Raw genomic sequence first — 27,648 nt, forward strand, 5'->3', positions numbered from 1 at the left:
GGGTAATGGGGAAAGAGCAAGGGGATGCATAGCTCTATCAAAGAGCTGGCACAGGCATAATGGGCTGAATAGCCTCATTCACAAAATCATTAGAGTATAAAAGGATGGGCCGCTTGGCCCATCAAGTCCATGCCAGCTCTCTGCAAATGAACCCAGTCATTCCCACTCCCCTGTTCTATCCCTGTAGCCCTGCAAATTTCTCGCAAATGCCAATCCAATTCCCTTTTGAAATCACTGATCATCTCTGCTTTCACGACCTTCAGAGGCGGCAAGCTCCAGGTCTCGGCCACTCACAGTGAAAAAGCTCACTCACTCATCCCCCCCGCATCTCTCACCCAAAACCTTAAATCTATGTCCCCTAGTCCTTGTACCCTCAGCTACTGGAACAGCCTTTCCTTGTCTACTGCATCCAAATCAGTCACAATGTCGTTCCCCTGTATGTTGAATCATCCTATATCACTGCGTCACCAGTGGTCTGGGACAAGGAAGCAATAAAAGTGCCAACTTTGTGAGAATAGAAGACAGAGCTGGAGAAACACATGGGCTAAGTTCGTGGGACTGACTCTTTGCCTCCCTCACCTCACAGTGCTTGTCTCTCTCTTGCCACCCCCATCCCTCCTTCTCCCACCCCCCCTCACTCTCTTTCCCTCAAACTGTTCCCCCAGAGTCTCCCTCTCCTACCCCACATATGATGCTTTAAAATGATGAGCAGCAGCATTTAGTATTTGTGATATTTTATTAGATTTGTTAAAAGAGGCTTCTTTTTTCACTCTGAAGGTGTACACAGCTTCACACACAGTTGGTCAAGAAATGCAAGTTACCACTTGTAGTCTGTCATTCACACACCTGCCCAGAGTTTATATAAATCTTAATCTGATCCAGTAGCAGCATGTAAACAGGAGACATGCAGTCCCCTCGGACTCGACCCTCCCCACACTCCTTCCCCTCCTCCACTGTCGCTGCTGTCACCTCCGAAGACTCCGTTTGGCCTGTTTTAGTAAAGTGTCAAAGTCTAAAGAGTCAAACTTGCTTTTGGTTGAATAAGAATTGAAGTCCGCATGACTGGAATCTGAAAAAAAAATTCACCAATTACTCTTTGAAATATCATCAGGATCAGCCGCATTACGGTGAGAAGTAACCCGGCATTCCTCCAGGGCCACTCAGCTCCCGACCCAATTACAGCTTTGGTTTAAACATGGACAAAAGAGCTGAACTCCAGAGGTGAGACGAGAGTGACTGCCCTTGACTTCAAAGCAGCATTTGGCCGAGTGTGGCATCAAGGAGCCCTAGCAAAACTGGAGTCAATGGAAACCGGGGAAAACTCTCCTGGCTGGAGTCATACCTAGCACAAAGGAAGATGGTTGTGGTTGTTGGAGGTCAGTCATCTTGGCTCCAGGACATCACTGCAGGAGGTCCTCAGGGTAGTGTCCTCGCTCTTCCATTATAAGGTCAGAAGTTCACTTATAATTGCACCACTCACAACTCTTCACTACCATAGCAGCCTGTGTTCACATACAGCAAGACCTGGATAGCATTCAGGCTTGGGTTGATAAATGGCAAGTAATATTCATGCCACACAAGTGTCAGGCAATGACCATCTCCAACAAGAGAGAATCTAACCATTGCTCCTTGATGTTCAATGACATTACCATCGCTGAATCCCTCACCATCAACATCTTGGGGGTTCCATTGACCAGAAACAGAACTGGACCAGCCATATAAATACTGCGGGCCAAGAGCAGGTCAGAGGCTGGGAATACTGTGACGAGTAACTCACCTCCTGACTCCCCAAAGCCTGTCCACCATCTACAAGGCACAAATCAGGAGTGTGATGGAATACACTCCACTTGCCTGGATGAGTTCAGCTACAACAACACAAGAAGCTTGACATCCAGGACAAAGCCCGCTTGATTGGCCCCACATCCACAAACATTCACTCCCACCACCACCAATGCACAGTAGCAGCAGTGTGTATAATCTACAAGATGCATTGTAGCAACTCACCAAGGCTCCTTCGACAGCACCTTCCAAACCCACGACCACTACCATCTAGAAGGACAAGGGTAACAGATAGATGGGAACACCACCAATTGGAAGTTCCCCACCATCCTGACTTGGAAATATATCGCTGTCCCTTCACTTTCACTGGGTCAAAACCCTGGAACTCACTTCCTAACAGCACTGTGGGTGTACCTACACCATACGGACTGCAGTTGTTCAAGAAGGCAGCTCACCACCGCCTTCTCAAAGGCAATTAGTGATGACCAATAAATGCTAACCTGGCCAGCAGCACTCACCCCAATACAGTGAGGAGTATCCCCAGATTCAACTCCAGTGCTGGATAGTCAAGTCCGTAAGAGGAGTGATCTCCACACCCTGCCCTCCCACAACGCCCCCCAGATCAATGAGACTCCCCAGGAAGGAGTGAACTGAGGCAACTCCAGTTACTAGAGGATGCCCGGTTGTGGTGGGATGGGGGAGGTGGGATCATAAAACTGATGGTTAAAATTTCGGTTTGCATTTTCCTGAACTCACCTAGATCTGCATAATTGGTTTTACAAAACTGTCGCCGGCCACCAAAACAGAGGTCAAAGGGCAACTCATCAGGCTTGCGTAATGTCTGGCCATTCTCAATAGCAGCAAAGGCATCACACGTGTAACGGTATGTGACAAACCCGTAGTTATCTCTGAAAGAAATCACCTCCAGTTAGAAAAGATTCAAAGAACCAGACTGAATAGAAATTCTTGACTTGCTGCTAAAACTCTGACTGCGAGACAAGGTTTAACAAAATTTTTAACAAAACAGCAGAGAGAACAATCGCAAACTGCATATACTAGGGGAAAGCACCGGAGAAGGCGGGCATGGTCATAGAGAAAGCTGGTGCTGTTTTAGAGTCCGCCCACAAAGGCCGACAGTGAGGTGTCCAAGGTGCTCACAAAGATGTTCCAAAAATGCTCAAGGTATTGTTCAATATGGCCGCGAGGGGAAGAGGGAGCACAGCTCTCCCTGACCAACACCCAACAGGTTCTGATCTTACCCTTCATTTCTGAAATAAATGTTGCAATCCTCAATTTCTCCAAACACCTCAAATCGTCTCCTCAGTTCCTCACGCATCATTCCGTTCCGGATTTTCCCCACATAAACAACCCGCCGTTCCTCCTGTTTAAAAATAGATCTGGATGTGACTGGAAATCCTGCCCCTTGGCTCAGAATCACTGTGGCGCAAACTACTGAAACCTACACTCATCAGTGCCCAGTTATTTGGGGAAAGCAAAGAGGAAAAAGCTACGGGATTGTACTCTGCAGTCAGGGATCATGGGGTTGGGGTCATGTCCCACAGAACATGGGATCCTGGGGTCAGGGGTCATGTCCCTCAGAGCGCGGGATCCTGGTGTCAGAGGTCATGTCCCACAGAGCGGGGGATCCTGGGGTCAGGGGTCATGTCCCACAGAGCGGCGGATGCTGTGGTCATGTCCCACAGAGCGGCGGATCCTGTGGTCAGGGGTCATGTCCCACAGCGCGGCAGATCCTGTGGTCATGTCCCACAGAGCAGCAGATCCTGTGGTCATGTCCCACAGAGCGGCGGATGCTGTGGTCATGTCCCACAGAGTGGCGGATCCTGTGGTCATGTCCCAGAGCGGTGGATCCTGTGGTCATGTCCCACAGAGCAGCGGATCCTGTGGTCGTGTCCCACAGAGCAGCGGATCCTGTGGTCGTGTCCCACAGAGCGGTGGATCCTGTGGTCATGTCCCACAGAGCGGTGGATCCTGTGGTCAGGGGTCATGTCCCACAGAGCGGCAGATCCTGTGGTCATGTCCCACAGAGCGGCGGATCTTGTGGTCATGTCCCACAGAGCGGCAGATCTTGTGGTCATGTCCCACAGAGCGGCAGATCTTGTGGTCATGTCCCACAGAGCGGCAGATCCTGTGGTCATGTCCCACAGAGCGGCAGATCCTGTGGTCATGTCCCACAGAGCAGTGGATGCTGTGGTCAGGGGTCATGTCCCACAGAGCGGCGGATCCTGTGGTCATGTCCCACAGAGCGGCGGATCCTGTGGTCATGTCCCACAGAGCAGTGGATGCTGTGGTCAGGGGTCATGTCCCACAGAGCGGCGGATCCTGTGGTCATGTCCCACAGAGCGGCGGATCCTGTGGTCAGGGGTCATGTCCCACAGAGCAGCGGATCCTGTGGTCATGTCCCATGTCCCACAGAGCGGCGGATCCTGAGGCAGGGGTCATGTCCCACAGAGCAGGAGGCACTGGTCTTGCTGGCCCAATCTAAGCAAAGCTGTTCGAGCAACAGTGGGATGTTGTGTGCTGTACTTACTATAGCGAGCTCCCTCCGGTTACTCTTCTGTGCACGAGCTTCTTGTCTTGAATATTGATTTCTCGGTTCTTCAGTGTATGAATCATAAGCATCTGTGAAATAGCTAGAAGAACAGCAACTGTTAAAATTTACTCAAACACTCAGAGCAACAACAGGACAGGGGAGCCAGGGCAGCCAGAACAAAACAGAGACCCCCATTGTCCCAGAGCTACCCCAGACCCAGGTAAACCCGACAGGTCCACTCCCACCCAGAAAATTCCCTCTCCATACATCTAGTGCAGGAATCCCCACCAGGAAACCTCACACTCCCACTTGCCCTAGGAGATAAGCACCACCCTGCACACCAGCCCCAGGGAGGCACCCAACCCCCCACACTGACGCCCACTCATATGAATAACCTGCCCCATAACCTCCACCCCACACAATATCATCGCCCCCCCACCACCTGCATGCTCGCCTGGGAAATGCCCCCTGTGAAGGCTACCCCCACAAACCCCATACCCAGAGTCAGTGACTCATCACCTCATTCGAACACTGCGCCTTCGCGAGGATCTGGACCTGGATCCAGAGTCAGATCTTGAATTGGATCTAGAACACGATTTGGAACGTGAGCTGGATCTGGAATCTGATCGTGAACTGTGTCGGGAATGACGGGATCGCCTCCTGCAGTATCTGTTCCCAAAAAGAAAGGGGTTAATGGCCAAACATTAACTCATTCCCTCCCCTCCCAGAAACCATCCCTGTGACCAGACAGCATTAAATGGCACCCAAGACAGAGTGGAGACTGAATCCATTGTGGTCTAGCCAAAGCAAAAGGAGGCTGATGTTTCTAGATTCTGTTTTCTTGCTGCATCCAATGTAACCAGCTCTCTCTTTATAAAAAGCAGCTTTTCCAAAAACAGAACAGAAGGTTACTCCTGTTGTCAGTAGGTTAATATTGAACTGGACCATGAGGCTTTCTTCATTACTCCCTGGACAAGTTTCTTAAATTGGCTGCAAATGCTTACAGTCATCCAAAAGTTTCACAACCTCATGATGAGCCAAAGTGCTTTCCAGGAAATGAAGTTGTTTTGGAGTGTGATTGCCGTTGTAATGTAGGAAACGTGGAAGTGTCAGTCTGGTCCATGTGCTCATAGATTCACACTGAATTTAGGTGCAGGTGCTGGTCTTTGCAGGGAACATCGTGGTCACACCTGGAGCACTGCATTTACTTGGCCAAGGCCCGTGGGGTGATTTTGTTCTAACCATCACTGCACCGCCGTGAGGTTGAGCCACATCAGCTGGTCTCAGAACATCCTCCACCAGCTCACGACATCTACAGAGCTCAGGATTGGTCGCCGCTGTTAAAACTTACAGAGCACACTCTTTTTCTGTCGTTCAGTAAGAAATATTCAAGACAATTTTGCTTGGTGCCCTCCCTTGTCAACTTTATTGACCAGTTATTGCTTCTATACTGACGCTAGCCCTTTACTGTGATTGAAAGGTGGGGACAATGATTGTGGGCTGGCTCTTTAACACAGTTTGGTGGTGAGGGGGGGACGGGGAAGAGAGAAGGGCAGGGGCTGTGGCTTCAAAGGTTTCAAACCAGTGGCCACTGGAGGGGCAAGGAACAGGATGAAGTCATCTAGCCCCATTCAGTGAGACCATGGTTTATGTGACCTAACTCTAAATACCCCACCTTTGTCCCATATCCCTTAATAAGGCTGGGTAACAAAAGTCTATCAATCTCAAATTAACAATTGATTTAGTATCAATTGCCATTTGACGGAAAGAGTTCCAAACTTTTACCACTCTGTGTACACAAACGTTTTCTAATTTCACTCCTGATAAGTCTGGCTCGAATTTCTAGACTATCTTCCGGGTCCTAGACCCCACCAATCAGGGTGATAGTTTTTATCTCCCCATCTGTTTTCCTTAATACCGTGAACATTTCTAATATGTCACCAGGGAATACAAAATAAAAACAGAAAATGGTGGAAAAGCTCAGCAGGTCTGGCAGCATCGACAGAGAAACAGAATTAACATTTCAAGTCCGTATGACACTTCCCACATTTCCAGCATCTGCAGTATTTTGCTTTTGTACCAGGCAACACAACCCTCGTTTGTTTAATCTGTCCTTGTAATTTAGCCCATGGAGTCCAGGAATCATTCTGATAAATCTACGCTGCACTCCCTCCAAGGTCAATACATCGTTCCTAAGGGGTGCTGCCCAGAGCTGCTCATAGTACGCAAAAGCACAGGGTGTGATAAGGCCTGAGTGCAACGAGGCATAAGTACTAGCTTGGAAATTTGGTATATGTGGGAATTCTGTGCAGAGGGGGAAGGAGTTGCTGCTTTTTATTTTTCTTCAGCCTCCAGAATCTGGTGAGCACTAAAGATTTAAGTGGGCAAATAGGTGATTGTTCGGCGCGTTTTTAAGACTTTATCTCTCCAAAGGCAGGCAGTAGTTTAAACCAGCACTGGAGAGATATAAGTATTGAATTAAATTTATAGATTAACCAGTTAAGCTGCTTGGTATAACTACAGACAATAGTAGAGTGATATTGCTAAACTTGAAAGCTAAGTAGTTAAATTATATACATTAAATATGGCAGGGCAGGTGATGCATTGCAGCTGTAGCATGTGGGGTATGCAGGACACCAATGGGTCCACGGCAACCACATCTGCAGTACGTGTCTATAGCTCCAAGAATTTCAGCTCCATATTGATGCGTTGGAGCCTGAGTTTCTGACACCACAATGCATCAGGGAAGGGGAAAGTTACTTGGACATTTTGTTCCAGGAGCCAGTCAAACCCCTTAGGCTAGCTACTTCAGTTTTGGTCTGTGGTCAAGGGAGGAGGGTGTGACTGTAAGAGAGACAGGTATGGGAATCCAGGAGGCAGAAATGGAGGAGCCTCAGCCCTACATTGGCCAACAGCTTCAAGATTCTTGCAACTTGTGTGAATGAGAGTAGGGACTGCAGGGAGAATGAGCAAACAGACCCTGGCACTGCAGTGCAGGGAGCCATTCAAGTTGGGAGAATGAATAGGAATGTAATAGTAAGTGACAGTATAGTTAGGGGGATAGATACAGTTCTTTGCAGCTGAGAGTGAGGGTCCCTAGAGCTGTGTTGCCTGCCTGGTGCCAAGGTTTGGGGCATCTGGACTGGAGAGGAACTTGCAGTGGGAGGGGGAGGATCCAATTGTCATGGTCCATGTGGTACTAACAACATAGGGAGAACCAAGAAAGAGGGTCTGCACAGGGATTATGAGCAGCTAGGGAAAAAAATTAAAAAGCAGAATCACAAAGGTGATAATCTCTGGATTACTACATGAGCCACAAGCAAATTGGAATAGGGAAATTAAGATTAGGGAGTTGAATGTGTGAATCAAAGATTGGTGTGGGAGAAATGGGTTTTGTTTCACGGGGCACTGACACCAGTACTAGGGAAAGTGGGAACTATACCAGTGGAACGGTCTACACCAGAATCATGCTGGGACGAGTGTTCTGGCGACTGATAACTATGGCACTAGAGGGGGCTTTAAACTAAATAGAGGGCAGGGGAGAAAGTTCACGCAAGGGGAGATTTGGAAAGTTAAAATGAAAGGACAAGGCAATAGTGCAGAGCAACAATGTGGATAATGATTACCAGAGTATGACAGAAATGGACAGAATGCACAGAAAGGGACAGAGTACAAACCTAACAGTGCACCAGCAAATAAGGTCAGAGCAGGTAAAAATGCTAAAAAAAAAACAGAATTAAAGGTTCTTTAGCTGAATGCACACTATTGGTACTATGATGAATGAACTGATAGAACAAAATAAAAATAAACATTTTTGTATGATAGCCATTAGAGACATGGTTGCAAAGTGACCAAGACGGGACCTGAATATTCAAGGATATTTGACATTTCGGAAGGACAAGAAGAAAGGGAAAGCAGGTGGGGTAGCTCTGTTAATAAAGGATGAGATCAGTACGGTACTGAGAAACAATCTTGATTCAGAGGATCAAGATGCAGAATCAATTTGGGTAGAGATAAGAAATAGCAAAGGAAAGACGACACTGGTGGGAGTAGTTTATAGGCCTTCTGACAGTAGTCACACTGTAGAACAGTGCATAAGTTAAGAAATAATGGAGGCTTGTAGGAAAGGTACTGCAATGATAGTGGGCAATTTTCATCTTTATATAGATTGGACAAATCAAATTGGCAGAGGTAACCTTGAGGGTGAGTTCATAGAACATTTGGGACATTCTTAGAACAATACTTTCTGGAAGCAACCAGGGAATAGACCATTTTAGACCTGGTAATGTGCAATGAGGCAGGATTAATTAATGATCTCAAAGTAAAGGATCCTCTAGATAGAGTGATCATAACATGACAGAATTTCACATTCTGTATGAAGGTGAGAAATTTGTTTGAAATGAATGTCTTAGATTTAAATAAAGGCAATTACAAAGGTAAGAAGACAGTTAGCTACAGTGGACTGGGAAAATAGGTTAAAAAGAAAGACAGTAGAGAGCAGTGGCAGACATTTAAGAAGATACTTTATCATTCTTAAAGATATATTCCATTGAGAAAAGATGACACTGAGAAGGATGCACTGTCTGTGGCTAAGTAAGGAAGTTAAGGATGGTATCAAATTGAAAGAAAAGATGAACAAAGCTGCAAAGATTTGCGATTGCCAAGAAGTAAGTTGGGCCTGTACTCGGAGTTTAGAATGAGAGGTGATTTTGTTGAAATATAAAACGATTCTAAGCAGGCTTGACAGGATAGATGCTGAGAGGATGTTTCCCCTTGTGGGGGAATCTAGAACTAGGGGGCACAGTTTAAAAATGAGGGTCTCCATTTATGACGGAGATGAGAAATTTCTCCATTCAGAGGGTTGTTAATCTTTGGAATCCTCCACCCCAGAGAGCAGTGAAGGCTGGGTTATTGGCTGGGTCAAGAGTTATGGGTACATCTTATTGAGTGGCAGGGCAGGCTCAAAGAGCTGAATGGCCAATTCCTATTTATGATCTTACTTCAGGTGTGGTCTAACCAGGGCTTTGCATAGCTGAAGCATGCCCTCTACCCCCTTGGATTCTCGTCTGCAGACATAAGGCCAGCATTCCAGTAGCCTTTCTGAGTATTTTTTGAACCTGCTCATGACATTTTAATGATCTGTGTACCTGGATCCCTTTCAATAATTTGAGAGGGTTCATGCTGGATTGGTCGGTCCAGAGATTAAATCACAAATGTTTCGACACATGTAGAAGCTTGTTCAACTGAAGAGCTTTCATTTAAATCTTACCGTCTCCTCTTCTGTACAGGGGAATGGGATCTGGACCGGGACGTGGAGCTGGAGGAGCTGTGATATCGCTGTCGTCTGTAGCGTGTGGAGGTCCGAGTCCTTGAACAACGATGGGGAGAATCGAAGGGTTTGTCCCCCTCAGTCTCTCCATTTCTACAGGGAGATAGCATTGCACAGCTGCCTCCCTTGAGCCCCAGGGTGGTGTCACATCCAACGTTCCTTCTGTCCTGCAAGCAGCTATCAGGTTCCACGCTCGTAGTTCCATTAGGAAGAGTGCTAGAGGACACCCGGTCTTCCTGCGTTGTTTCCTGGGAATCTGTTGTGTTCCCATCACTGCCAGGATCAGACGCTTGTTGTTCTTCAGCTGTCAGGACCCGGTGAGTGGGGCTCCAACATTGACGATTCCATGAGGTAATGGGTTTAATGGTAATACTTGCTTGGTGTTTAACGTTCCAGCGGCAGGCAACATCTGGCTGGGCCATGACTGGCAGACAGATGTTGTGTGATGATGACTGGCTGCTAAATCTGGGTAAACAATATACATGATCCCCAAAGCCGAAGGAGGCAGTGAGCGATGTCTTGGTGGCAGGCTGCAGACTCTCACTGCTCAAACACTTCGACCGGTTATTCTGTGGCAGACGTTTCGGTTCAATGAGCTTCACAGTCCTGAACTGAGAACCTGGGGAAGGCTCAGCTGATCCCTGAAACTTCCGCTTCCCCAGAAATCCTGCTGCGGGGAGTGATTTCCAAATCTGGTGAGGCGGGGTTGCTGGAGGTGTCAAACCTGCCAAGAGACACAGATCATCATAAAAAGTGGACAATTCAAAAAACCGCTTTCTGCTCAGGATTACAGACACAACAAAAGCTTGAAGGGAAACTCAGCACCTGGCATTCTCAGTCCACCACCCGTCCACACGCCCCAACCCCTGGCCCCTAACCCCACCCACATTCACACCAAGCACCGCACACCCCCCAAAATGCCCCCCCCCACCAATCCAGAACTTGCCAACTTGTCCCACCTTCACCCCACTTCTCTGCCGGGTGGTTTGAAGACTCACCTGCAGTACTTGCCAATTCCGCCCCAAATAAGTGATCAAATTGTTTCCTCTCTTCCTCCGACCTGAAAACACAACACGGTTCAGGGAATTGCCAATAGAGAGAATCATCCCCCACAACCCGGAATAACATGTACACTAGTCTTCTTCCTATCCCCCACCTACTCAAACACAGGAGCAGACATGCTCTCCTGCTTCCCTCCTCCCACCCATAATCCCAGAGACACTTGTATTCTCTCAGCACCATGACGTGCAGCACTCCTCTTAGGACAGACACTGAAGGAAGGACAGGCTGATTCTTTGAGGTTAGATTGTACTCACCCACTGCTGTTTCCAAGGGGTGGCTCCTCTGTCACTGAAAAGTTGGGGGGGGGGGAAAAAAAAATCAGTCAGGAAACAGCAGCCAATCGCAGTCTCTGACTCCACGCACAGCTCCAAGCCACCAATCATGCCCAGCCTCGCCCACTGTCTGCTACCCCAGCCACTGCTCGCTTCCCAATTGCCACCCCAGCCACTGTCCACCACCCCACCCACTGCTCGCTGCCGCCTGTTTCCCCACCCACTGCTCGCTGCCCACCTACCACCCCACCCACTGTCCGCTGCCCACCTACCACCCCACCCACTGCCCGCTGCCCACCTACCACCCCACCCACTGCCCACCTACCACCGCAACCGCTGCCATGCTGCCCGACCGCCACCCCACTGTCTGCATTGCCCCACCCACTGCTTGTTGCCCTCCTGCCACTCGCAGCCCAACCCACCGCCCACTGCACCACAGAAACTCTCCTCACCCTCGTTGACTTCAAACTGTTCCAACAAACTCATCAGATCGGCCGCCTCGATACCTGGCGGGAGTGGGGAAGAGAAACCATCAGTGACTGAACAAAAACAGCCAGTGTACCCACCCCCCCCTATGGACCTATATCGCTGTCCCTGCCCCCAATACACCTGCTCCCCCCATGACCAGCTGCCCCATAAAATCCTCAAACCCAAACAACTGGAAACTTTTGGCTAGTGAGCACCAACAGGGCAGGAAACAGGGGTTTAGGCCAGTGTCAGTACGCCTCCCCCACCACCACACCCACCCCCCCCAATCAACACTGCAAACTGGTGATTTCTACACGGAGTTCTGTCTCTCAGGCTTCAAACATCAGCTGGAATTTCCAGCCCTGAATGTGACTTTATCTGGCAGTGTCAGTGTGTTACTGTCATCAACATAGAATGTATAATTAGTGTGAATAATTATTACTGTGAAGTGCACAATTAGTGAAAACTCTAATTACATATGGAGATAGGGCCTGGGCAATACTCTCCTGGACCAGAGAGAGTGGCAATGCTGTTATTGGGCTTGCAGTTAAATTCGCGGCAGCGGGTTAAGAGATTAAACATACCAAAGGATGGCTTTTCTCAGGCTGCATTGAGCTGGAGGTTATCAGGGTCCACCTTTTATCTACAGGGCCAACAGACTGGATACCCCAGGAGTCAGTTACTGATCACACCAACGTTTGCTGACCTGAGGTAGCGCAGTCTAATTGCCCCATGGCAGGGGAACTGCTTTAGATCATTGTCAAACGCCCTTGATAAAAGTGTGAATGCACACCTAGTGCCCAGTGGGCCCAACAGTAATGCCTGTAGTTGAGTAGCGGCTGGCTGTGGCAGTGTTAAGGATAACTAGTAGTGGAGAAAGAGCCTGGTAAAGAGGCCAAGGCAATGCCTGCAGACCAGAGCCAAGGTAGAAGACACACCTTGGGGGTTTCACATCTCAGTCAATCAGACCAGGGCAGGACATCCCAAGACAAACACTGGTCACGATTTATTGGAATACACCCTCCTCATACATTTGCAAACTGTGCACCCGCCCTCGACCTATCAGCTGCTATTTGCATACCTTTGGCGATGTCCTTTGCCCTGGTCTCCTCCATGGAGGAGCTCAGTGTGCCCTGATCGGCCTTTTCCTCTTCTAGGGTTGCCCTGGATGATTGAAGCTGCTGCACTGGTGCAGATTTGACTGGCAGGGTCTGCACTGTGGACGTCTGGACAGATTCCGCTGACAGCAAATCATTCTGCGGATTTGGAACATCCTCCTCCATGGCAGCAATGCACGTCCTGACTGCAACCAGCTGGGCTGAGACTGCAGGAATTGCTGAGGGACACTCTGGAGCTACCTGGATCAGAGTTGGTGGGCTGAGGGCTGCTGTAGATTGCACAAAGGGTGTCTGGACTGATGTGGCCTGGACTGGCCAAGGCTCTAGGGCTGGGATCTGGGTCTTGGCCAAGGGGTTCAGGCCCCTTTGGAGCGTTGGAGAGATCACCACTTTCTGCTTTGTCTTGTACTGAAACTCACATGGTTGTTCTTGGGTGACACAGCACGGTGGGGACTGGGCAGGTGGGGTCAGAGTGGGCAGGGTCAGTATTTCAGGTGAGGTCAGGGCCTGGATAGGCTGGGGTAAAATGGGAGGGGCCAGAGTTTGGGCGGGAGGGGCCAGAGTTTGGGCGGGAGGGGCCAGAGTTTGGGCGGGAGGGGCCAGAGTTTGGGCGGGAGGGGCCAGAGTTTGGGCGGGAGGGGCCAGAGTTTGGGCGGGAGGGGCCAGAGTTTGGGCGGGAGGGGCCAGAGTTTGGGCGGGAGGGGCCAGAGTTTGGGCGGGAGGGGCCAGAGTTTGGGCGGGAGGGGCCAGAGTTTGGGCGGGAGGGGCCAGAGTTTGGGCGGGAGGGGCCAGAGTTTGGGCGGGAGGGGCCAGAGTTTGGGCGGGAGGGGCCAGAGTTTGGGCGGGAGGGGCCAGAGTTTGGGCGGGAGGGGCCAGAGTTTGGGCGGGAGGGGCCAGAGTTTGGGCGGGAGGGGCCAGAGTTTGGGCGGGAGGGGCCAGAGTTTGGGCGGGAGGGGACAAAGGCTGCCCATTATGCCTCTTAGACTGTTTGTTGACCACATGCCCAGTGGTTTCCAATGGCAGAACGCTGAGCTCCCCATGGACGATGGACTGAATGGGGACAACGGGCCAAGCATTCTTGCAGCCAGGGTCAAGGCTGATCCATGGCTTCTCATGTGCAGAGAAGACACCGTCTTGTTTCCGCTGCTGGAGTCGTAATCGATACTGCTCAAGGCTGATTGGTCGCAGTTTGGGTTCATTGCCAGCGATTTCGAGGACTGTGGGAGATGATGAGTTAGAGACAGGAAATGGTGGCGTCGGGGTGGGTTCGGTTGCCCGGGGCGTGGGCGTGGGCGAGGGCTCGGTTGCCCGGGGCGTGGGCGTGGGCGAGGGCTCGGCTGCCCGGGGCGTGGGCGAGGGCTCGGCTGCCCGGGGCGTGGGCGAGGGCTCGGCTGCCCGGGGCGTGGGCGAGGGCTCGGCTGCCCGGGGCGTGGGCGAGGGCTCGGCTGCCCGGGGCGTGGGCGAGGGCTCGGCTGCCCGGGGCGTGGGCGAGGGCTCGGCTGCCCGGGGCGTGGGCGAGGGCTCGGCTGCCCGGGGCGTGGGCGAGGGCTCGGCTGCCCGGGGCGTGGGCGAGGGCTCGGCTGCCCGGGGCGTGGGCGAGGGCTCGGCTGCCCGGGGCGTGGGCGAGGGCTCGGCTGCCCGGGGCGTGGGCGAGGGCTCGGCTGCCCGGGGCGTGGGCGAGGGCTCGGCTGCCCGGGGCGTGGGCGAGGGCTCGGCTGCCCGGGGCGTGGGCGAGGGCTCGGCTGCCCGGGGCGTGGGCGAGGGCTCGGCTGCCCGGGGCGTGGGCGAGGGCTCGGCTGCCCGGGGCGTGGGCGAGGGCTCGGCTGCCCGGGGCGTGGGCGAGGGCTCGGCTGCCCGGGGCGTGGGCGAGGGCTCGGCTGCCCGGGGCGTGGGCGAGGGCTCGGCTGCCCGGGGCGTGGGCGAGGGCTCGGCTGCCCGGGGCGTGGGCGAGGGCTCGGTTGCCCGGGGCGTGGGCGAGGGCTCGGTTGCCCGGGGCGTCGGCGAGGACTCGGTTGCCCGGGGCGTCGGCGAGGACTCGGTTGCCCGGGGCGCCGGGGCGGACTCGGTTGCCCGTGGCGTCGGTGCGGACTCGGTTGCCCGGGGTGCTGGGGAGGACTCGGTTGCCCAGGGCGTCGGTGCGGACTCGGTTGCCCGGGGCGTCAGGGAGGGCTCATTGCCCAGTGGTTGCTCAGGGCGTATGGCCTGTTTTGCACCAGTCTCTCCAGACCCAGGATGCGGCTCCATTGCCTCTTCCTCTGCCTGGGAAAAGCTCCAGCCGCTCAGTGTAGACTGGGTCTCAGATGATGGTTTTCTTGGGCCCTGTCCAATGTTGATGCCTGTAGCCCCTTGCCTACTCTCTCTCCTGGCAGCAGCTCTCCCTCTGGTTTGGATTCTCCTCATGCCAAGTTCCATCTCTTGCATCTGCTGGGCTAAAAGTCTCGATTCTTGTAAAGGAACAGCCATTTGTCCCTGTTTCTTGTGTGCCAGCAGTGGCTGAGCCTCAGTGGAGGATTTCCTCTTGTTCTCTGCTGCTTGAAGCCGTGTCTGGAGGCTCGAGCGTGTACGAGGTGTTTCAGTGATGTTCTGCTGGACTCCAATAACCGGGGTCTCGGTGGGTTTTGCTGTTTTTCTCGGCCGCCCTCTCCTCCTTAAGGAGGCTATTGGGGGATCCTCCAGATGCACTGAGGGGGCAGGCAAGGCTTCTTGTTGCTTTGAGGTTTGTGGCAGGTTCTCTGGGCCAGAGTCGTTGGCTAGCATGGACTCTTCAGCATCCCGCCCCTTGCCACTCTCACCTTTTGCTTCCATCAGGCATTCACCGTTCTCGCACAGCACCATTGGTAGCTCACCCTCCTGGACCACCTGAACTTCTAGTTCGATCGTACTGCCTACTGAGTCTGTGCTTGTCTCCAGGCATAAGACCCCATTGGGCAAACAGTAAGGCTGAATATACTTGACCAGGTCAGACAGTGAAGCATGCTCAACATTGTAACCACATGGCAAATTCGGCCCAATTACAAGCGTTACATTGCTCTCCAACCCAGCTGTATTGAGCTGTTCAACTGCTTGCAAGTGCAGCAGTTCACTGCCTGACTCTGATATACCCTGACCATTACTGATCAGATCCTCTTCCTCCTCCTCCTCTTCACCATCGCTACGTTGCTGCAAAATCTCCTCTCCAAAGCTTCTGCTCACCGGCTTCTCTGATCGCCACAGGGCATTCGGACCCTTGACAGCAGCTGGGATCAAGTGCCCACAAGGTTCCTTTCCCGAATCCGGAAGCATGGCATACGACTGGTGCCCAACCTATGAGGGAACGACAAGAGTGTGAGAGAGCATGAAAAAGAATGAGCGCGCAAGACAGCTCAATACAAGAATCACTTATTCACCATATTTGTAAATGGCGGGACCGGAACTGTCGAAACATACAATGATTTAGGTGTATCTGAGCCATTCAGTGAACTGCTGGACTTGCAAGTAGTGCTGTAACCACTCCAATGCCAATATATCCTTCCAGAGGTGTGAAGTCTAGAACTGCAGAGTTACCCAGAGAGGGTCTAAACAAGCATCTATATAATTACAGAATCACTTCCTCCCCTTTGTGGTTCCAGTCCCTTGAGATAAAGGCCAACATTCCATTAACCTTTCTGATGATCTTTTATACCTATGCACTATGGGGTTTACATTATACTTACAGGTTGCATAGGTATTTGTATTCCCTTCAGTTTAGAAGGTTGAGTGGTGATCTAATTAATGTGTTTAAAATGAGTTGAGGATTCAATAGGATAAATACAGAAAAACTATCCTATCTGACAAGGAATCCAAAACCAGGTGACACAATATTAAAATGAGACATTTGGAAGTGAAGTCTCAAAGCCCTTTTTCTACAAAGAGTGGGGTGGAAATCTGGGACACTCTTGCCCCAAAACATTGAGGATGCCACCAGTTAACTGGAGCTTTCAAGACAGATTAATGCGTTTTGGTCTGACGAAAGGTTAGCTCGCTTTCTCCCCCCACAGATATTAGCAGAATGCTGAGTTTTTCCCAGCGCTTTTGTTTTTATTTCAGATTTCAGCAATAGCAGTATTTTGTTTTTGTACTAATAATTTTTTGTTGGTAGGGGCATCAGGAAATACGGAGCAAAAACAGGTAGAATTGACACGGATCAGCCGTGATATAACTGATCAGATTTGAGAGGCTGAATGAACATGTTCACTTCCTCTTTATCATCCTAATATTAACCAGCAATTCTTCACAACTGAGAGCATCCTCACACTGCCCAGCTGCTTCCCCCCACGCACTGCCCAGCCACTCACCCCTCCGCCCCAGAACTCAGCCACTCCCCCCCACGCAGCGCCCAGCCATTCCTCCCCGCCCCCCTGCACAGCACTCAGCCACTCCCCCCATAGCACTGCCCAGCCATTCCCTGCCCTCACATCCCTTACACTAGATAGCACCCTTATCCCCACTTACCAGAGAGCACCCCAGCTCACCCTTTGGTAAGGCAAATATCTCAGAGTCAGGAATTGAATCAAAGGGTGAGGCATTTTCATCATCGAAGGTGTCCAGTATCTCAGTCAGGGCCGTCAGCAGTGTTGCCTCATTCTCCTCATCCAGATGTGGTTTAATCTGGAAATAGATAAGTGTCAATACGAGACAAGAACTGTGCACCCAGCGAGAGTCGGAACGAGCAGTGTGAATACAAGATTGACGTAAGCGAGGAGTAAAGCCGCAAAGAAAGATAATCTCAACACTTCGGAATTCCCTCAACCAGGGGGTCAACTGCTCAGACCAGGAAGATAGAGGATGCATTTGACCCATATCAGTGTCTCAACCTGTCAGCACCCAGGGGCAACCAGAGAGGGGGCAGGTTGGTTTGAGTGCCAGAGGGGAGGAGGGGAAAAAGCTGCCTCGGATGCCTAGAGGGCTGTTGGGATTTGAAATGACACAAACAGTGTCACTACAACACTGAGAATCCAGGACATTCTTAGCAAAGCCATACCTGACGGAGAATGCACTGAAATGGGAGTTAGTTTGCCATTAACAGGCACAGGGTCAGCTCATACCCCACAGCACGAAGATGTATCAGCGCAAATACGACTTTTAACCCACCTCTGTTTGTGATGTATCCTCAATAATGGAGATTATGGACTGATCAATATAGCTGGAAAAACTTCCCAAAATCCCTCCAGTCTCTGGATCTGTGGTCTCCAGTCCTGCGATGGTGAGGTAAGGGAGGCTGGAAGATGAATGACAATCCTGCAGATTGTCACCCTAAAACGATTGCAAAGAATGAAGAGCCGTGAGAATGGATATACAGGTGAATCAATAGGTGTGTTCTCACAATCCTCTAGGAACAGACCAAGATTTTGTATGAAGCAAACTCTAGGTGCCTGCTACTAAACCTGAAATCAGACAATCCTCCCCTCAAAACCCAAGCAACACAGCTCAATTCCTACTTTTATTTCTCACTCACTGACTTATCCACATCACCAGCTTTTTTGATATTTTACACAGGATGGTTTCTGAGCTCCAATGTCACCAGTCAATTCTATATCTGCTCCTTGGGAGCAGGGGTGAAACCTGACAGGTAGGCATTTGGGAGTGGGAGTGAGTTTGAGACGCGAGATACGTTCAGGAAGAAACCATTTTGCCCCCTCATCCTAGATACCTCGATCAGCGAAAATAGTGTATCTAACCTTTCTTCCTTAATACCTTGACAATTTCAATCAAATAAACTTCCAAATTTGAAGAATGCAACCCTAGTTTGTGTAATCTCTTCTTGTAATTTAACCCTTGGAGTCCAAGTTTCATTCTGGTAAATCACTCCAAGGCCAATATATCCATCCCAGAACTGCTCACAATGCTCCAGGTGCAGTCTAACTACTTTAAAAATTCATTCACGGGATGCGGGCTTCGCTGACCAGGTCAGCATTTATTGCCCACCCCTAGTTGCCCTTGAGAAGGTGGTGGTGAGCTGCCTTCTTGAACCATTGCAGTCCATGTGGTGTAGGTACACCCGCAGTGCTCTTAGGAAGGGAGTTCCAGGATTTTGACCCAGCGACAGTGAAGGAATAGTGAAATATTTCCAAGTCAGGATGGTGCGTGATGTGGAGGGGAACTTCCAGGGGGGTGCATTTATCTGCTGCCCTTGCCCTTCTAGATGGTAGTGGTCGTGGGTTTGGAAGGTGCTGTTGAAGGAGCCTTGGTGAATTCCTGTAGTGCATCTTGTAGATGGTACACACTGTTACTGCTGTGTGTCGATGATGGAGGGAGTGAATGTTTGTGGATGGAGTGCCACTTCAGCTTTGCATAACCAAAAAAATGACTCCTACCTCCTTTAGCTACAAAGGCCAGCATTCCATTAGCCTTTTGATTATTTTGTGTACCTTCTTCATAACATTTTAATGATCTATGTACCAGACTGCCAAGTTTCTTTTCAATTCCACACTGTTTCTAGCTTTTCACCATTCATAAAGTCCAAAGTGGATGACCTCACATTGAAATTCATTTGTCAAAGTTTTGTCCATTCACTTCATCTCATAGATGTTTACAGCGCAGATGAGGTTATTTGACTCATTGTGTCCGTGCCAGTCAACAAACATCTGACAATGCTAATCCCTTTTTCCGACCCTGGGCCCATAGCTCTGGAGGCTATGGCAGCGCAAATGAACATTAAGAGTTTCTGACTCAACCACTCTTTCAGGCAGTGAGTTCCAGAGTCCCAAACCTTCTGGGTGAAAAAATTTCTCAACTCCCCACTTAGCCTTCTACCTCTTACCTTAAATCTACGTCCCCTGGTTACTGACCCCCTCGACTAATGGGAAAAGTTCCTTCCTATCCACCCTATCCATGCCCCTCATAATCTTATACACCTCTATCAGGTCCTCTCTCAACCTTCGCTGCTCCAAGGAAAACAACCCCAACCTATGCAATCTTTCCTCATAGCTCACAGCCTTCAGCCCAGGCAGCATCCTGGTAAATTTCCTCTGCACCCTCTCCAGTGCAATCAAATCCTTCCTATAATGTGCTGGCCAGAATTGCACACAGTAGTCCGGTTGTGGCCTAACCAGCGTCTTACAGCTCCAGCATAACCTCCCTGCTCTTGCACTCTATGCCTCGGCTAATAAAGGCAAGTATCCTATATGCCTTCTTAACCACCTTAACTACCTGCCCTGCTACCTTCAGGGATCTATGGAGATACACACCAAGGCCCCTCATTTCTTCAGTACTTTCCAGGGTCCTACCACTCACAGCGTAATCCCTGGCCTTGTTAGCCCTCCCCAGTGCATTACTTCACACTTCTCCGGGTTGAATTCCATTTGCCACTGCCCTGCCCACCTGACAGTCCATTGGTATCCCCCTGCAGTTTACAGCTATCCACCTCACTATTTACCACCCGACCAATTTTTTTGTAATCCGTGAACCTCTTGACCATACCCCCTACATTTAAGTCCAAATCATTTATGTACACCACAAACAGCAAGGCCCCAGCACCAAGCCCTGCAGAACCCCACCGGAATCATCACTCTACCATCAGCCTCAGCTTCTTGCCTCTTGGCCAATTTTGGATCTAACGTGCCACTTTGCCTTGGATCCCATGGGCTCTTAATTTCTTGGCCAGTCTGCCACGAGGGACCTTATCAAAAGCCTTGCTAAAGTAAATGTAGTCCACATCAAATGCATTACCCTCATCAATTCTCCTGGTTACCTCAAAACATTCATTCAAATTTGTCAAATACGACCTTCCTTTAACAAATCCATGCCGACTATCCCTGATTAATCGGTGTCTCTCCAAGTGCAGATATATTCTGTCCCTCAGAATTCTTTCCAGTCACTTCCCCAGCAGCGAGGTTAGACAGACTGGCCTGTAATTTCCTGGTCTATCCCTTCCTCCCTTTTTAAATAATGGGGCAATGCTAGCAGTCCTCCAGTCCTCTGGCACCTCACTTGTGGCCACAGAGGATTTGAAGGTTACTGCCAGGGCCCCTGATATCTCTTCCCTTGCCTCCCTCAACAGCCTGGAATACATCTCATCTGGGCCTATGGATTTATCCACTTCTAAGACCGCTAGACCAGCTTATACCTCCTCTCTCTCTAATATTTCACAGTCCTCCACCTGATGTCTATACCTGCGTCGTCCCTTTCCATTGTGAAGACTGAGGCAAAGTATTCCTTGAGGACTGTACCCACATCTTCCAGGTCCCCACACACATTACTTCTATGGTCTCTAATTGGCCCTACTCTCTCCTTAGTTATTCTCTTGCTCTTTATATATTTAAAAAGCCCCTTTGGGTTTTCCTCCATTCTACCCACCATTTCTCATGCACTCTTAGCTTTGCTAATTTCTTTTTGAAATTCCCCTCTGCACTTTTATACTCCTTTAGGGACTCTGCTGTATTGAGCCCTCAGTGTCTGCCATAAGCTTTTCCATTTTTCTTAATCCTAAACTTTATGTCCCTTGACATCCAGGGTTCTCCAGTCTTGCCTCCTGACACCTTTGTCTTTCCTGGAATATATTCGCCCTATACTCTCGCTATTTCCTCCTTGAATGCCTCCCACTGCTCTGACACAGTTTTATCTGCAAGTAGCTGCTCCCAGTCCACTTGTGCCAAATCGTATCTCATCTTAGTACAATTAGCCTCTCCCCAGTTTAGAAATTTTATTCCCAGCCCAACATTATCCTTTTCTAGAACTATCCTAAATCTAACTGAGATATGGTCACTATCTCCTAAATGCTCCCCTACTGATACGTCCTCCACCTGCCCGGGCTCATTTCCAAATATTAGGCCCAAAACTTCCCCCTCCCTTATTGGGCTTTCTACGTACTGGCTAAAAAAGTTCTCCTGGATGCAACTTAAGAATTTTGCTCCCTCCCTGACTTGCACACTAAAACTATCCCAGTTAATAAATAGAAAAACAAAAATACCTGGAAAAACTCAGCAGGTTTGGCAGCATCGGTGGAGAAGAGCACAGTACACGTTTCGAGTTCTCATGACCCTTCAACAGAACCAAGTAAAAATAGGAAAGGGTGAAATATAAGCTGGTTTAAGGGGGGTGGTGATTGGGACAAGAAGAGCTAGGTAACAGGCCAGTGATAGGTGGAGATAACCAAAAGGACAAAGAGGTGTTGAAGGTGGTGATATTATCTAAAGGAATGTGCTAATTAAGGGTAGAAAGCACAACGAGCAAGGTACAGATAGCCGTAGTGGGGGTGGGGTGGGGTGGGGTGAAGGAATCGAAAAAGGCTAAAAAGTAGAGATAAAACAATGGATGGAAATACATTTAAAAATAATGGAAATAGTTGGGAAAAGAAAAATCTATATAAATTATTGGAAAAAACAAAAAGGCAGGGGGGGGGAAATCAGAAAGGGGTGGGGATGGAGGAGAGAGTTCATGATCTAAAATTGTTGAACTCAATATTCAGTCCAGAAGGCTGTAAGGTGCCTAGTCGGAAGATGAGGTGCTGTTCCTCCAATTTGCGTTGAGCTTCACTGGAGCAATGCAGCAAGCCAAGGACGGACATGTGGGCATGAGAGCAGGGTGGAGTGTTGAAATGGCAAGCGATAGGGAGGTCTGGGTAATGCTTGTGGACAGACCGGTGTTCTGCAAAGCGGTCACCCGCGTTTGGTCTCTCCAATGTAGAGGAAACCGCATTGGGAGCAACGAATGCAGTAAACTAAGTTGAGGGAAGTGCAAGTGAAATGCTGCTTCACTTGAAAAGAGTGTTTAGGCCCTTAGACGGAGATGAGAGGGGAAGTGATGGGGCAGGTGTTGCATCTTCTGCGGTTGCATGGGAAGGTGCCATGGGAGGGGTTTGAGGAGTAGGGGGTGATGGAGGAGTGAACCAGGATGTCACGGAGGGAATGATCCCTACGGAATGCCACCAGGGGGGTGAAGGGAAGATGTGTTTGGTGGTGGCATCATGCTGGATTTGGCGGAAATGGCAGAGGATGATCCTTTGAATGCGGAGGCTGGTGGGGTGATAAGTGAGGACAAGGGGGACCCTGTCATGTTTCTGGGAGGGAGGAGAAGGTGTGAGGGCGGATGCGCGGGAGATGGGCTGGACACAGTTGAGGGCCCTGTCAACCACAGTGGGTGGAAAACTTCGGTTAAGGAAGGAGGAGGACATGTCAGAGGAACTATTTTTGAAAATGGCATCATCAGAACAGATGCGACGGAGGCGAAGGAACTGAGAGAATGGGATGGAGTCCTTACAGGAAGCGGGGTGTGAGGAGCTTTAGTCGAGGTAGCTCTGGGAGTCGGTAGGCTTGTAATGGATATTGGTGGACAGTCTTATCACCAGAGATTGAGACAGAGAGGTCAAGGAAGGGAAGGGAAGTGTCAGAGATGGACCATGTGAAAAAGATGAAGGGATGGAAATTGGAAACAAAATTAATAAATTTTTCCATGTTCAGACGAGAGCATGAAGCAGCACCGAAGTAATCATCGATGTACCGGAGAAAGAGTTGTGGGCGGGGGCCGGAGTAGGACTGGAACAAGGAATGTTCCAAATACCCCATAAAGAGACAGGCATAGCTGGGGTCCATGTGGGTACCTATAGCCACACATTTTATTTGGAGGAAGTGAAAGGAGTTAAAGGAGAAATTGTTCAGTGTGAGAACAAGTTCAGCCAGACGGAGGAGAGTAGTGGTGGATGGGGATTGTTCAGGCCTCTGTTCGAGGAAGAAGCGGAGAGCCACCAGACCATCCCAGTGGGGGATGGAGGTGTAGAGGGATTGGATGTCCACGGTGAAGAGGAGGCAGTTGGAGCCAGGGAACTGGAAATTGTTGGTGATGTAGGTGGGAAGGGACTGGATAAGGGGAGAGAGAAGGGAGTCAAGATAGCAAGAAATGAGTTCCGTGGGGCAGGAACTCATTTCTTGCTATCTTGACTCCCTTCTCTCTCCCCTTGTCCAGTCCCTTCCCACCTACATCCGTGATTCTGACACCCTACATCACATCAACTATTTCCAGTTCCCTGGCCCCAACCGCCTCCTCTTCACCATGGACATCCAATCCCTCTACACCTCCATGGCCTGGTGGCTCTCCACTTCTTCCTCGAACAGAGTCCCGAACAATCCCCATCCAGCACTACTCTCCTCCATCTGGCTGAACTTGTTCTCACACTGAACAATTTCTCCTTTAACTCCTCTCACTTCCTCCAAATAAAAGCTGCGGCTATGGGTACCCGCATGGGCCCCAGCTATGCCTGTCTCTTTATGGGGTATGTGGAACATTCCTTGTTCCAGTCATACTCCAGCCCCCTCCCACAACTCTTTTCTCGGGTCCATCGATGATTACTTCGGTGCTGCTTCATGCTCTCGTCTGGACTAGGAAAAATTTATTAATTTTGCTTCCAATTTCCACCCCTCCATCATTTTCACATGGTCCATCTCTGACACTTCCCTTCCCTTCCTTGACCTCTCTGTCTCAATTTCTGGTGATAGACTGTCCACCAATATCCATTACAAGCCTACCAATTCCCACAGCTACCTCGACTAAAGCTCCTCACACCCCGCTTCCTGTAAGGACTCCATCCCATTCTCTCAGTTCCTTCGCCTCCGTCACATCTGTTGATGATGTCACTTTCAAAAACAGTTCCTCTGACATGTCCTCCTTCTTCCTTAACAGAGGTTTTCCACCCACTGTGGTTGACAGGGCCCTCAACCATGTCCGGCCCATCTCCCGCGCATCCGCCCTCACACCTGCTCCTCCCTCCCAGAAAGATGACAGGGCCCCCCTTCCCTATTTGTCACCCCACCAGCCTCCGCATTCAAAGGATAATCCTCTGCCATTTCCGCCAAATCCAGCATGATGCCACTACCAAACACATCTTCCCTTCATCCTCCCTGGCGGCATTCCGTAGGGATCGTTCCCTCCATGACACCCTCCATCACCCCCTACTCCTCAACCTCCCTCCCATGTCACCTTCCTATGCAACCGCAGAAGATGCAACACCTGCCCCTTCACTTCCCCTCTCCTCTCCATCCAAGGGCCTAAACACTCTTTTCAAGTGAAGCGGCATTTCACTTGTACGTCCCTCAACTTAGTCTACTGCATTCGTTGCTCCCAATGCCGTTTCCTCTACATTGGAGAGACCAAGCGCAGACTGGGTGACCTCCGGTTTGTTCACAAGCATTACCCAGACCTCCCTATGCTTGCCATTTCGTCACTCCACCCTGCTCTCATGCCCACATGTCCGTCCTTGGCTTGCTGCATTGCTCCAGTGAAGCTCAACGCAAACTGGAAGAACAGCACCTCATCTTCCGGCTAGGCATTTTACAGCCTTTGGGCCTGAATATTGAGTTCAACAATTTTAGATCATGAACTCTCTCCTCCATCCCCACCCCCTTTCCGATTTTCACCTTCCTTTTTGTTTTTTCCAATATATAGATTTTTCTTTTCCCGCCCATTTCCATTATTTTTAAAAGTATTTCCATCCATTGTTTTAGCTCTACATTTTAGCCTTTTTAAATTCCTTCACCCCACCCCCACTAGGGCTATCTGTACCTTGTTCGTCCTGCTTTCTACCCTTAATTAGCACATTCCTTTAGATATCACCACCTTCAACACATCTTTGTCCTTTTGTCTGTGACATCTTTTGGTTATCTCACCTATCACTGGCCCTTTACCTATAGGTTAAAGCTCTTCTTGTCCCAACCACCCCCCACCTCCCTTAAACCAGCTTATATTTCACCCCTTTCCTATTTTTACTTAGTTCTGTTGAAGGGTCATGAGGACTCGAAACGTCAACTGTGCTCTTCTCCACTGATGTTGCCAGACCTGCTGAGTTTTTCCAGGTATTTTTGTTTTGGATTTCCAGCATCCACAGTTCTTTGCTTTTATCCCAGTTAATATTTGGGGAGTTAAAATCCCCTAATATTACTGCCCTATCATTCTTACACTTCTCTGAAATTTGATTACATATTTGATCCTCTATATCTCTTCCTGACTGTTTGGGGGCCTATAGTATACACTCAACTGTGTATTTGCCCCTTTTGTGTTTTTTACTTCTACCCATATGGCCTCATTTGATGACCCTTCCAAGATATCATCTCTCCTCACTGTATAATTGATTCCTTGATCAATATTGCGACACCCTCCCTCTCTATCTCATCTGAATACCCTGTAACCAGGAATGTTGAGCTGCCATTCCTGTCCTTCTTTTAGCCAAGTCTCGGTCATAGCTATCATACTCCCACGTGCCCATCTGTGCCCTCAGCTCACCTGTCTTGTTCCTCAGGCACCTTGTATTATATATTCCATTTCGCCTTGCTAAACTCACTTCTTCCGTATCTAGCCTATGTTTCCTCTGCTTTGCAGACTCACTCGCTAGCGTTTAACTTCTAATTCCATCACAGCTTCTTTCCCCTCTGAACTATTTTTCCGGATCCCATCCCCCTGTCAATTTAGCTTAAATCCGCCCCAACAGCATTAGCAAACCTCCCCGTGAGGGCATTGGTCCAATTCTTGTTCAGATTCAACCCGTCCAACTTGCACAGGTCCCAACCACCCTCCCCCCCAAAATGGTCCTAATGCCCCAGGAATCTAAACCCTCCCTCTTGCACAATCTCTCCAGCCACAAATGCATCTGTTCTATCCTTCTGTTCCTATACTCACTACTGTATGGCACCGAGTAATCCGGAGATTACGATCTTTTATGTCTTGCTTTTCAGTTTCCTACCTAACTCCCTAAAATCTGCTTGCAGGACCTCATTTCTCTTTCTTCCGTTGTCATTGGTCCCAACATGGACCACGGCCTCTGGCTATTCACCCTCCCCCTTCAGAATGCCCTGCAGCCGTTCCGTAACATCCTTGGCCCCAGCACCTGGGAGGCACATTACCATCATCAAGTCACGTCTACGGTCGCAGAAGCGCCTGTCTACTCCCCTCACTAATGAATCCCCTACCACTACTGGTCTTCCACACTTCTTCCTCCCCCTCCTGAGCAGCTGGACCAGCCACAGTGCCATGGCCTCAGCTCTGGTCAGCCTCCACAGAGAAACCATCACTCTCACTGTTTTCCAAACGGTTTGTGAGTGAGATGCATTCGGAGAATTCCCTCACTGGCTGCCAGGATCCCTTCTTATGTCTGGCAGTCACCCATTCCCTCTCTGCCTGCACTTCCTTAAGACCACATCCTTAAGCGTGTTATCCACAAACCTCTCAGCCTCATGAATGCACCATAGTGCCCCCAGCTGCTGCTGAAACTCCAAAATCCGAAGCTTGAGTTGCTCCAGTTGGGGGCACTTCTGCACACATGGTCATCCAGACCACCAGGAGCGACTAGGATTTCCCACATAGCACAGGATGTGCAAATCGCAGGATTGAACTCCCCAGACATGTTAGCTAAATAGAATTTGGACCCTTTCTTTTATTTTACCCTCACTGCTACTTGAGTATAGACTAGATGCTGGATCCTCTGGGTGCTGCTGACTGCTCGGCTCGGGGTATTCCTCTCGCTCTCTCCTCACATCTCTTTGCAATATTGTGTTGAGGTGGAATTGGGCACATTTGGAGAAGACATTTACAGGATGAATGCGACTGGCTGAGAGCTAGTATGGACACCATGGGCTGAATGGCCTCAGCCTTCGCGGTGCCGCTCCCCGCCCAGGCCCGCGGGGGGGTAGTTTCCTACCCCCGGCTCACCCTCATGTCCCGTTCGAGGAGGCCGCCCCCCGGGAGTCATGTGGCGGCCGCGGGCTGAGGCCCAACACCGGCTCCCCTGCCCCTCCACCACACCACACCACGCCACACCACACCGATAACGGCCTCACAGACCAGCCCGCTCCCCCTGGACCCCGGCCTCGCCCAGCCCCCGGTCCACGGCTCCCGGCCGCACACGTGTCACACGCCGGCTCCTGGAGCCGGTTCCCGGGTGGGAGGCCGCGGCCGGGGCCTTTCCCCCGGCCAGACCCAGACCCCAGGGCGGCTCTTGCTCACCTCTGAGCCGGACTCGGGCCTGCTGCACTCGGTGCCTCGGTGGTCGGCTTCCCTCAGCCGCCGGCTCCAGGCTCCCGCAGCCCATGGCGCCTCCATCTGCAGCCACCGACCCGGCCTGACTGACTC

The 27,648-nt window shown here is 50.3% G+C and overlaps 1 protein-coding gene across 1 annotated transcript; it reads right to left on the bottom strand.

Annotated features, from left to right (window-relative positions):
* Nucleotides 1-733: 733 nt before the first annotated feature.
* On the bottom strand, nucleotides 734-27,648 carry pprc1 (PPARG related coactivator 1). Its single transcript, XM_041209310.1, has 13 exons — nucleotides 27,523-27,648; nucleotides 17,689-17,850; nucleotides 17,050-17,205; nucleotides 12,543-15,882; nucleotides 11,446-11,499; nucleotides 10,976-11,009; nucleotides 10,658-10,719; nucleotides 9,600-10,383; nucleotides 4,850-4,999; nucleotides 4,328-4,430; nucleotides 3,039-3,160; nucleotides 2,536-2,687; nucleotides 734-1,069 (listed from the first exon to the last, which is right to left on the bottom strand). Exons 1-13 carry the CDS (start codon nucleotides 27,616-27,618, stop codon nucleotides 966-968), a joined length of 5,319 nt encoding a protein of 1,772 aa, XP_041065244.1. The 5' UTR covers nucleotides 27,619-27,648; the 3' UTR covers nucleotides 734-965.

This window comes from Carcharodon carcharias, chromosome 17, assembly GCF_017639515.1.
Source record: "Carcharodon carcharias isolate sCarCar2 chromosome 17, sCarCar2.pri, whole genome shotgun sequence".
NCBI classification, from domain to species: Eukaryota; Metazoa; Chordata; class Chondrichthyes; order Lamniformes; family Lamnidae; genus Carcharodon; species Carcharodon carcharias.